The 12,483-nt window shown below is 39.1% G+C and overlaps 1 protein-coding gene across 4 annotated transcripts in view; it reads right to left on the bottom strand.

Annotated features, from left to right (window-relative positions):
• The window catches only part of DNAH5 (dynein axonemal heavy chain 5), a 134,812-nt gene that overhangs the window by 114,382 nt on the left and 7,947 nt on the right, over positions 1–12,483 (bottom strand). The window contains exon 1 of one of the 4 annotated variants that reach the window (XM_071454152.1): positions 510–648. The exons of the other annotated variants lie outside the window; for them this stretch is intronic. Within the exon in view, the coding sequence (XP_071310253.1) occupies positions 510–587 (78 nt within the window). The 5' untranslated portion in view covers positions 588–648. Of the gene's footprint in view, positions 1–509; positions 649–12,483 lie in introns of those variants that run through there. 4 annotated transcript variants of the gene reach the window in all.

The following is a 12,483-nucleotide window of genomic DNA, read 5'->3' as shown; positions in this document are numbered from 1 at the left end:
ATCTCAAAAATCAGAGCTTTGCACGTGTTATCACATTGCATTAACTCAGGAACAATTTGCTTAAATAACCAGCTTTTAAAAATGAGTCTAAGTATCTTAATGACTTCTATAGTCTGTTGTGGTTTCTCAATGCTAAGCATTTCCTTCAAAACTCTATTCCCATCTTAGACATATGGGGAAAGTGAAGTTGCATTTCTATTTTCCTTCATGGCAGAGTCAACCCGTGTTTTGTTGCCACATCTAACATCAAACTCTTTAGTATTCTAATATAGCATTTGCAAAATTATACCATTACCAGACCATTGCAACAATCTGGGCAAGATACAAGCACCACTAGCCAAATGCATAAACACCTCCCAGTGCAAATTTGCCTTTCAAAACAAATTGTGCTACTAACATCATCCACTTACGCCTATTTTAAAACACTTTTTTCTATGCCATCCCCCCTCAATACACACCTTTATTTGAATTATTAGTCTAAACCTAGTTAAAAATTCAGTTTTCCTTACCTTTATCACTCTGCCAATGCTTCGTTTCCAAAGTTGCTTTCTTCCAGCTCTAAACATTGTACTATTCAATATAAGCATCAAGCACTGTTTTTCAGGAACAGTCCCTAATCCATGGGGAAAGCTTCTACATTCATCATTTTGTACTCCCCCCAACGTTTTGTTTGCACTTGTTTCTTTCCTTTCAGTAGGAATGCCAAAATAACTCTGGAAAATATAGTAAGGACATGAAAAAATCCAGTACCTATTAACCTTATCTCTGTATTTAAAATTCAGTTGTAGTGTGCATACAAATTGCTAGAAAATTAAATTGCACAACCACAGAAACAAGAGGTCTCTAGCCACCAGAATTTACTGCTTACAGATTAGGCCTTGAAAGTTACTGCTACCAACCACAGTGTTGTTAAGGTGGTACTGTTTACATGCAAACACGGCTGGAAACAATTCATCATACTCAAGGGCACCATAAGTATTTGCAGAAGTCAATTTTATAACTGCTTCTCTGATTTGTGTTTAGCCTTCTGAAGCAATCCTTATGTCAACAGGCATCTTTGTTTCCTTGTCACAGGTGACTGTTTAAATATACAGCAACAGTCAAGCAACTTTCAAATACCTTTTACCTACAGACTTGTAAATTACTGAGTTTTCTATTCATGCTTTTATAGAAGTACATTCAGTTACACTTATTTTTCAGTTGCACAATGGTTGCTTAATACAGAAATTTTTCTTCAGCAAGAAATGTTAGGTTTTTTCCTTCCTAAAAGGGCTTTAATTTTTTTCCACTTCAGTGGCTGAACATAATCCAATGTCCTCTTCAAAATGCCAAGAAAAACAATCTAATTATCCAGTATTAGTAACAAGAAAACAGACATTTTACAGCTATTTCTGGCTTAAAATGTCCCTAAATATTTCTGCTTCTACTCATATCAATGTGAGTAATGTCTAAAAGAACTTGACAACCTTAGCACTGACAGAAATCATATGAGTAAAAACCATTTTCCATGCATTATCTACATTTTCCCACCTACTGTAGTCAAATCCAATCATGCATACATGTCTGAAAGAGAAAGACTGAAAAATTGCATTTAGGGTAAAAGTAAACATCCATAGATTTCTCTGAACCCTTTACAGGGTTATCATTTAAAATTAAACACGCTATTAAATATTACATATAAAGTTAATTCCTATGGATATATTCAAACCACTGAGGAATTAATTATTTACATTCTGTTGGAAGGAGTCCAGAAGAGAGCCACTAAGTTTATCACAGGACTGGAGCAGCTCTCTTGTGAAGACAGGCTGAGAGGGCCAGAGCTGTTCTGCCTGGACAAGAGCAGGCACTGGGAAGACCTTCCAGCACCTACCATTTCCTAAAAGGGGCCTGCAAGAAGGCTAGAGGGACTTTTTACAATGGCATGGTAGTGATAGGACAAGAGGGAATGGCCTTAAACTGCAGGACAGCAGGCTCTTCACTGTGAGGGTGGTGAGGAACTGGCACAGGTTGCCCAGGGAAGCTGTGGGTGCCCCAATCCCAGATGTGTTCAAGGCTGGCTGGATGGGGCTCCGAACAATCTGGTCTAGTGGAATGTGTCCCTGTCCATGGCAGAGGGGGTGGAACCAGTTAATATTTGAGGTTCCTTCCAAAACCATTCTCTGATTCTATACTTACTTACATGATATATGTGATTTCTAAACTAAAAGTGCCACCCAACAGGCTCAACTTCACCCTGCAACAATAAAAGTTATTTAAAAAAAAAAATAAGGAGAAAAAAACCCTTACTTAAATCTCTTGAAAAAACAGCTAAAAATGATGGATCTTTTTCCTAAAATGCTATAAAGTCATAGCAAATAACTTACAGAATCACAAAATTATAAGATTTTTTTTCTCTAATCTCCAAAAGTTATCTAGACAGTCTTTTGCTCAGAGCAGGTCCAATTAGAGTGGGTTGTTCAGAGATGTTTGCAGATTTAACATCTCTAAGGGTAGAAATTCTGCACCCTCTGGGGCTATATAACTGTGCCCAACATAACTTGACCATCCAGCATAAAGACTGTTTCCATCTAGCTGAAATCTGCCACGTTCCAGTTTGTGTAGGTTGGCTCTTTTCACCACAAACCTTAATGAAGCATTAATCAAGAGTTCAGCTCTGTTGTCTCTCTACCTTCTCATTAGACAATTAAAGGCTGCAATAAGATCTCCCCTTAGCCTTTTCTTCCTGCAGCTAAACGAGCAGAGCTCTCTCAGTACCCACCACTGCTTCTTCCCGTTTTTCTACACAACCATCCATCTCACCACAGAGGCAATCAGGCTGATCATGAAGAATGTGACACTTGTAAATCTATGATGGCTACACAATCAGCTTCTTGGTGCTTTGTGTGCCATGAAATGGCTTGCAGAACAGTTTGGCCCACAACCTTACCAGGAGCAGATGATTGGTGTGTCACTCCCAGGATCCTCCCTTTTCTTCTCTTTGTAGACAAGAGGACACAGTCTTAAGCTGCACTAGGGGAGGTTTAGGTTGGACATTAGGAAGAATTTCTTCATAGAAAGGGTGACTAGACATTGGGAGGGGCTGCCCAGGGAGGTGATGGAGTCACTGTCCCTGGAGGTGTTTAAGTGGGGGTGGCACTCAGTGCCATGATCTAGTTGGCACGGTGGTGTTCAGTCACAGGTTGTACTTGATAACTTCAAAGGTCTTTTCCAATCCAATTGATTCTGTGACAGGTGCAACATTTGTATTTTTCTAGTTATCAGGAACCTCCCCAGATCATCATGGCCTTTTGAAGAGAGATGGGCCTCAAAATGACATTGCTTTCCTCTCTCAGGACCTTCAAGTGTATATTATCTGCCCCCATGGACTTCTATACAACCAATTGACCCAAGTGCTCCCTAACACTACCTTTGGCTACCACAGATAATCCCTCATTTTTGTTCACTATGCAAGGAGGCTTGAAGGTCTAAAAGAGCCAGAGGGCAAAACCAGCTCATGAAAACTGATTTTATAAGCCACTGAAAACTGCAGCCTTCCCATGTTCTTTGCTCCTTAGTTTCCTGTTCTCCTGAGCTGTGGGCCTACATTTTCTTGTGCTGTCAGTGTACTTAAAAACAATATTGTCATTTCCCTTTGACCTCCTCAAAAGTTTGAGCTCCATCTGAGCTTCCTAACTCTATCTCTGTGAACTCAGGCATTGTGTCTATATTCTTCCTGGGCAGCCCTGATTCTGTTTCATCCCTAGCTTCTAAGGAAGCTTGCATGTTTGCATTCATACCCTCTGTGTTCATCTGTGCTGGCCTCCTACAAGGTCTCCTCTTCCTTCTGCACATTGAATGGCCAGTCTGTGTGTTCCAATGATGTTACACTTGCAGGTCACAAAACTTTCTTCAGCCCTGTTTCCTACTAGGGAAGTCCTTCATGGGTTCCCACCAAGAAGATTCCCTCAAGAAGTGAAAAATCTAAAGTTCTAAAGTCTAAGGTTCTTTCGGTGTTTTAAGCTTCACAATCTCATCATTCCTGCAGTTAAATCTTCTCTCAACTTGCCCATCTGCAATTAGTTTCCTTGTTTGTAAATGGCAAGCCTAACAGAGCATCTCTGTCAGCTCATTTATCATTTGCAAAAAGGAACAGTCTTCAAATTCCAGAAATCTCAGTCATTTAAGTAACTTGGAATGTGACATTTTTAGAATTAAAATTGCTGTCAATCATGACAAGGATTAATCTAACCCATGAAGGGAACCCATATATGTGTTGATATCAAATAATCACAAATCATGACCTTACACAGGAACTTCCTTGCAGCTGTAATACATCCTCAGAACCCTTGGGGCAGCCTGCATTTACAGTACTAGATTATACACTGATATTGGTTAGAGTCATTCAAAGATCATTGATGTTTATGGAATTTAACTTCCTGTGATCTTCCATCTCATTAAGTTAAAAAAAAGAAAATGGAAAATAATGAAGTGGTTGAGACAGTACTTAACTGCCATCACCAGGTCACTGCTGTCCTCGGGTTAAAAGTCAGACTTCCAGCAGAGCCACTTTAATTAATGCAACCAAGCCAGAAGGCTAAGAAGAAATCTTTTGGTCAACAATCACTTGCCAGACTCTTATAACCTTTACCTCATCTTTGGCTTATAAGCCACAAAAACAAATAATGCTCAGCCTTAAATATAGTTTAGCTGATTTTGGCTTAAACTGCTATAAAAATACTGCTTTAGGAATTTGTTTTACATCCACTAGAGCATTAGATTGGATAGTGTATACTGGCTATGTAAACAGATCAAATAACCTAGGTTGGTTTTTTTCAGACTTTTGACCAGAACAGTTCTTGCTGAGGCAGAGCTCCTTGTTCTATCCCAGTACCAGATTTGACTTATAGAAACATTTTTATAACTCAGGGGAAAAAAGAAAAAAAAGTTTTCTTGCAGATTTTAACCAACTTTAAAAAAAAAACTCCTCTTTTATTTTACTGGTGATACACCATCAGATCTGTAATTTACATTTTCTCTCCAGATGCTTCAGGAGTGCAAGATCCATTTTTAATAATTTAATTTAGACATTAACTAGGATCTTGTGTTATAACTGAGAATTCTAAGAATAATTTTAGTCTGTCATACATCTCTGGCTAGCCTTGGCTATGCTCCGCACCCAACAAGCATTAAGTCAGATTTGGGGTAAATTACTGATGTGCAGATGAGTAAAAAACTATGAAGCACACAACCAACTGTGCTAGAGAAACACTTTTCAAACTAAAATAATGAGTTGTTGTACTATGTTAGGAATTATGAAAGTTCATTTCACGATGTCAAAAGACTTTGTTTGCGTTCCAGTATCAAAACTCGTATGTGTGGTAACATCAGGCTGGAGACCAGTCACTAGTGGGGTTCTGCAGGGCTCCATCCCCACAGTGTGATGGGAAGAGGAGTGGCAGACACTGCTCTCTCCTCTGTGGTGGCAAGTGACAGGACCCAAGGGAACGGCCTGAAGCTGAGTAAGAGGAAAATTAGGTTGGATATCAGGAAAAGGTTTTTCACCCAGAGGGTGACTAAACACTGCAACAGGCTCCCCAGGGCAGTGGTCACAGCACCAGCCTGACAGAGTTGAAAAAGCATTTGGTCAATGTTCTCAGGCACATGGTGTAACTCCTGAGGTGTTCTGAGTAGGCACAGGAGTTGGATTCGATTATCCTGATGGATCCCTTCCAACTCAGTGTATTCTATGATTCTATGAATTTTTTTTGTTAGTGTTACACTGCACAGCTTTGGCAACCTGGTTCTTTTACTGTGGACAATTAGGAGTAGTAGATAGTAGCTAGCTACCATCTAGTGGCTGAAAGCTGAAAGTGTCCATGACTTTCATGGTTTTTTCACAAAACAGTCTATGTAAAATTTGGCAATTGAAATATTCTTTACAGAGATGATCACTGACAAAGTACAGAAGAAAATCTAAACTCAGTGTAACTGCAGGAACTTAAAGAAAAGGATATTTGACTCTGCTGCATTCTCTTGATACAGCTACAATGCAAATAACCAGAGTGAAAGGTAGACATTACCTTGAGCTGCTTTCAAAGTCAAATAACACTGGGGCTTTAATACCTCGAAGGCAAATATTTTTAACTACTTTGCTGAGAAAAATTAAAACTTCAACATATTTAGTAATTTCCTGTGCTACTAGGCCCATTGATCGCTTTTCATTCCAAAAAATGCTTTTTGTCTTAAAATGTCTAACAAGTGTACAATTTGTCAGCCACCTAGTGTCTTCAGCTCAAAGATTTTTTTTTTTTAAAAAGAAAAAAAGAGAAAAAGAAAAGCTATCATAGCTGAAAACTACACTTCTTACTTGCTTGGTGAGGTAACAGATATGACTAAGACTTTAACCATGTAACATTGCTATTCAATAAGGATTTTATGTGAAAGATAGTACTGCTTAAAGAGCCAGCCTACCATGTAGGAAGTCCTAGTGTAATTCCCTCTTCTGCTTTAGGCAAAATATTTGTTCTTTGGGCTATGCTCGCCCATTTGATCCACCAATAAAAACACAAAATTTAAAGATAAAACAATTATATAGTTGACAGATAAATAATTAGCCTTCTGTTTACCAGGACAAACAGGATACGTGGATCTTACCAAATGAAGAGACATTACTGCGAGGATAGAAAATTGCCATTCAAGTAACCATGGAAGTGATACATTTTACAATTTTTTAAGAAGCTACAAAACCTCACACCTCAAACCTACACACACTCTTTGCTATTTCAAATTATGTGGACATTGTGCCCATCAACTTAGCCAGCACAAGGATCAAAGGCAAAAATACCTTACCTCAGGATTTTCAAGCATCCCTAGCACTGCTCAGATATTCCAATATCCCTAGAAAAGCAGACTAAAGAGAATGATAAATTCTCAACATGCAACTGAAGACCAGAAAAGAAACAAGGCCCAGATTCACTGGAAGATGAGAACACTCCTGAAATTAAAGGAATGGTTTTGGAAGAAACAATTTAGATAAACTTCATGGCTTTTACTCTTAAATATTAGCGAGGAGGTTTTAAACCTAGCCTGAGGAAACGTTATCAGGCCCTAAAGATCATCTGTTGTTAAAATCCATATCCACTTGTGTGAAGTACAGGGAGCTAAAGACCTGATAAAGCAGAGGGTTCCACCTGTCACACTGCAAGCCATAGCAAAAGGCTGGACAGGAAAAGGTTGTCATTTTGAACAAGGTGGGAGAAAGCAGAAAACTAAAACAAGTACATAACTGCTTTTACCTAAGCAGGAAAAGTCCTAGAAACAAAGTTGGAGGATCTGGGATACTATTTTTTAAGAAATGGCTGTAACAATCACACTAGAAACCACCAGAATAGCATAAGGAGGGTATCCATTGGTACTTTGTGCCATACATCAAGGTATTTACTACATAGGAAATGTAGGAAAATGCACACTGGTTTAAAAGAGTTCAGTATTCAAACAATTTAGAGAGTCAACCAGAGCTCAACAGCATAAAGTCTCAGTCACAAACAAGATAGACACTGCATATGATATTCCTGTCTGCCTAATTAGCCTGGAAGTATTGACTGTGACATGCTGACAGTGACAAGGGGGGGCCCATGGCAGGGAACAGAATCAGTAAGTAACTTCAGCTGTATTCATATACACCTGGGATATACCATTTCAGATTGCAATTCTGATACTAATTTTTTTAGACATTGATAATAGAAGGTTCATAATTCAAAAACACATAAGGCCTCAGTGCCAAAAAAGGCACAATATCAGGTTCAAAATATTAGAGTTCAAATAAAACACTAAATGTAACAACCTCACAGCTCTAGAGGCCCAGAGAACCTAACTGGTGACAAGATGGCTTGTGGTGATGCATCCCCACACTCCACCCAGGCCACACAACAGCCTGAGTGGTGCTAACACATCATGAGAAAGAACAAGACTTTGTTGGATAAGGAAGACCAGGCTGGTGATGGAGCAGCACTTTTCCCTGGGAAGGAGCCACAACACACTACAGCATAAGTGCAGGAATGAGTGGCAGGAAGTGGGCATGAACTATAACATGGGATTGAGACAACAGTGACCCCCAAAGCCTTCCAATGCCTTTCCAGAAAGGCCTGCACATGATAACTAACTTACATAGAAAGAGATACCTGTCCATAATAAAAGGTACTTCCCCAAGCCGGGGCAGTGCCCCCGGGACCCCTGGATGTCTCACTGGCAGACTGACACAGCTACATCAATTCTTATCTGCTGGATTGATGCTAGAACCAGAAGTGATGATCATTTTCTCTCTTGTTCTCTGTTGCTTTCTTTCTTTAATACATCTCCCGCTCTTGAATTTCTCTTGCTTTTCCTCTTTCTTTTCCTTTACCTTGTCTTTTTTCTTCAATTAATCTCTCCCTCTTTAAATTTTTCTGTCCCTTCTGCCACACTCTTTCATCCAAACCCCTGTTGGGTGTTAATATAGTAGGTCAGAGACTTACACACCAAATTCCATCCAAGTGTGTAATGCACCAATAAAATTTTCTAATTGTTTGCAGACGCTCTTATATTTTTTTTGTTCCTGTTGACCAAAGAGCATTTGTAAATCTTAGGTGCTTCCTTCCCCTTAAGGATGGGTCATCACAACAGCACTAGTAAGAGCTTTAGAAAAACCAATGCATCTTCAAACTGGGGAGCCAGTAAAAGTAAGAAGATAGAAATAACCAGTCAAAATAATTAAATCTTTGCAGACAATATGCAAAGTATTTAAGAAGACCATACTGAAAACAGAGTGCAATTGCACAGGTTCTACCATGGAAAATCTTGAAAAAAAGCATAAGCCAGTCAGCATAGCTAAAAAGTAGAGCAAAAGCTGGCAGGTATCCTCCAAAAAGCTGGAACAACAAAGACATAGGAAAAATCCAGATAAATTAAAACCTGACAGCTTAGACAAAGATGCAATAAGGCAAGACAAAGGAGACTGAATAATAGCTGATAAGAAATACAAAGTGGTGATAATGAGGTCCCTGCCATGGTTCACCACAATAATAGGAAACTTCCCACAATGTCTTCAAAAAAAACATGACACTGCAAGACTTGGGAGGGCTGGTGGGTGAGAGGCTGGACATGACCCAGCAGTGTGCTCTTGCAGCCCAGAAAGCCAAATGTATCCCTAGCTGCATCGAAAGCAGCGTGGGCAGCAGGAGAGGGAGGGAATTCTGCCCCCCCTACTCTTCTCTGGTGAGATCCCACCTGCAGAGCTGCAACCAGCCCAGGAAAGACACGGACCTGTTGGAGTGACTCCAGAGGAGAGCCAGCAAGATTATTAGAGGGATGGAGCACTTTTCCTAAGGTGAAAGGCTGAGGAAATTGTGTTTGGTCAGCCTGGAAGAGAAAATGCTTTGGGGTGACTTAATTGTGGCCTTCCAGCACTGTTATAATCTTACTGCAAAAGTTCCGTACCTTCTCAGTTATTTCTTATGGGCATCTCCTCACAGCATTGACTCCTCTTCTTCACAGCACAGCCAACAAACCCCAGCTCTCTCCTCACCCAGCTAACCCACTCTTTTGTAGAACTTTCTTCTTACTGGACACAGCTGTGGCCTATTAAGGGCAGGCCTGTTCCTGATCTTTGGTGATTCGTACAGCTGCAGCTCCTCAGGTGTGAGACTACCTTCTGCACTATCTTTATTTTCTTACATTCTATCCCTCCACACAGCACCTGAAGGGAGTTCACAAGACAAAGAGGGAAATTTTATAAGAGCACACAGTGACCAAACAAGGGGAAATCAAGTCAAACTGAAAGAGGTTAGATTTATATTAGATATTAGGAAGAAAATCTTTACTGTGAGGAAGGTGAGACAACAGATTGCCCAGAGAGGCTGTGGGTTCCCCATCCCTGGAGGTGTTCAAGGCCAGGCCAGATGGGGCTTTGCGTGATCTACTCTACTGGAGGGTGTCCCTGCCCATGGCAGGGAGGGTGGAACTACATGTTGTTTAAGATCCCTTCTAAGTCAAACCATTCTATGATTCTATAAGAAAACAATAGGAGAGTACTAAATTTGTATATATTTTTGCTGTAGAATTCAGTATTTTCTTCACAGAAACCTCCCATTAAGGAGGTGATAAATTGGGGCCAGGTGATGAGTTTACAAGCTAAAAAGGGATGAATGAAAGTAATGCCTCAGATGGGTAGATGCCCAAAAATTGCAAAGGAACTCAAAGACAAAAGAGTAAGACTTCTTAATGTGACCTGTACTCTGCATCGGTATCAGAGGACTGGGCACTGGCTAATAAAATAAATGCACACCTTCAGGGCTAGTTGAATGAGAAACACCTGATGAGGAAGCCTTGGTAGGTAAAGGGCATTATAATAAAGCATATCATTAAGAGGTAGCTCAAATTATTTAATTTCCAAAGGAAAACCCAAAAAAGAATTTTGTGAAAGAGAGGAACACTCCTCATGAACTGCTGAGGTTCACAAAAGAGGTTAATAAGCATTAATGTAAAGAAGATTGAGCTAAATTATGGATTTGCAAATAAAGCTTTCAAAAAGATCAATTGTCAAGTGCTTCTAGGAAAGGCATAAGGGAAATGACCTTCAAAGATAGAGACTTGATTAAATGTTGGAATGGAGAGGATAGGGAGAAAATGAATAGTTAGATCTTACAGCAATAGTTTTAAGGTATAAGTGGAGCACTCCAGGCATCTGTGCAGTCAGGTGAAAAAAGGAAAAGCTACAAGAGTGACATCTGCAGACAGAAGTATGTTATTCAAAGTAATAAGGACAAGCACAATGAATTGCAGAAACTTCCAAGACTGAGCAACTATGATGTGTTTGAATGACAAATGAAAATTCAGTGTAAGCAAATGGGAAAATAATAAATCTAAACCAAAATTCACGCCAAAATTATAGTCTCTGAACTGATCATTACTACAATGAAGCCTATTTCTACCTTTGTAAGCAACTGTCTAACATACATAAATTAGTAATTATCCTAATTTAAGATATCATGATCACTACTAGTTAAAATTTCCCTTTTTCATTAAGCCTAAGACAAATGCACAGTCAAAAAACCACAAAAGATTACTGGAGACAATTTTTTAACACTTCCATTTTAGGCATATTAGATGATGAAATAGAAATTTGCGCAAAATGGAACTTCTTCTATCACTGTAAAGGTCAAAAAATTTATTTGTACTTTTTCTAGATCATTATGGGAGGCTGGGCAAACTCATTATTTATGTCATTTATCACTTTTTAAGGTAGTAAATACTTTCCCAGATATTAACTACTTTCTAAGAGCTGTTTTGTTATCCTTTTAAGTGAAGGTAGTGATGTTTGTAGTTGTATTTTCTGTTCCACTGCCCTTGATTTCCTTTAGTTGGAAGGGGATTCAGGAGCACAAGCCTTAAAGACACATGCCTAATTTTTTTTTCTGCTATGCACACCACATAAGTAAATCAATAACTAAAAGCTTGGTTGTACCTGAGATGTTTCTGAGTAGCTTAGCAATAATAAGCAAATGTCCATTTGGATAATTTGTTTTCCATGGAATAGCCAAAAAAAATGTCAGTTAAAAGCTCACATTTTTTTCTGGTTAGATATCAGACAAGTCCTTTGAGTCAGGTCCTGCAAGTTGTTCCATGTCTCAAAACTATCCTAACCTTAGTTACCAGCACCAAAAGAACATTGGATCCACACAGAAGCAACTAAACAGATATGGAATCTCTTTTCCCTTTTAGTAATAGCAACATTTGAAGGGGTCTATTGCTGTGCTGAATTGAAGCTTTTTCACCACACTCATTTACAGTCTTTTAGACTTCTTCAGACACAGCTGAACTAAACTGGTCTACAGCTTTTTAAATCTCCATTCACAGGTGCACTGAGCTCACAGGAGTAACTCTTCTGACCTACAGGTCATGAGAAAAGCACTTCCTATCAGAAGCCGGCTCTGCAGCTGAGACATGATGTACTCATACTAAGTGATAGAATCATTTAGGGTGAAAAAAAACTTTAAGATACAGTCCAATCATAAAAGTTTGACCATTTAGTGAGCAGGATCTAAGTAACTTGTGCACTACATATCTATGGCATTAAAGATTTTAATAAAAAGCTATTTCCATTGTACTTACTGTTATACACAATATATTCATTAAAACAGTTCAGTAGCTATGCTGAGCTTGCTGGGTTTTTTTTCTTTTTCCAGTCACTTAGAAGTTATTTAAACCTCCAGCTGTCCTTTGGACCACTCCTACCAGTCTTAGTTTGAGGTGTGCCTACCAGACCATCTTTGAAAAGAGCTAGATGCATTAAGTAAAAATAGAAGTTGCATGGCACGTCTTCCATAGTAACACAGGAAGAGCTATTTGTCCAGCTGTGTTACTTGATCATACAAGAAGTCTTCAGTTTGAAAACATTGAAAGTAAAATGTCTTTTGTTTTCTTTCCCTCCTCTAATTTACTAATATATGCACAACTAAAGGAAATTAA

Source organism: Agelaius tricolor, unplaced genomic scaffold (assembly GCF_023055355.1).
Source record: "Agelaius tricolor isolate 1412-34295 unplaced genomic scaffold, bAgeTri1.0.p SCAF_2, whole genome shotgun sequence".
Classification (NCBI taxonomy): domain Eukaryota; kingdom Metazoa; phylum Chordata; class Aves; order Passeriformes; family Icteridae; genus Agelaius; species Agelaius tricolor.
This window is presented reverse-complemented; position numbering and strand designations above follow the sequence as displayed.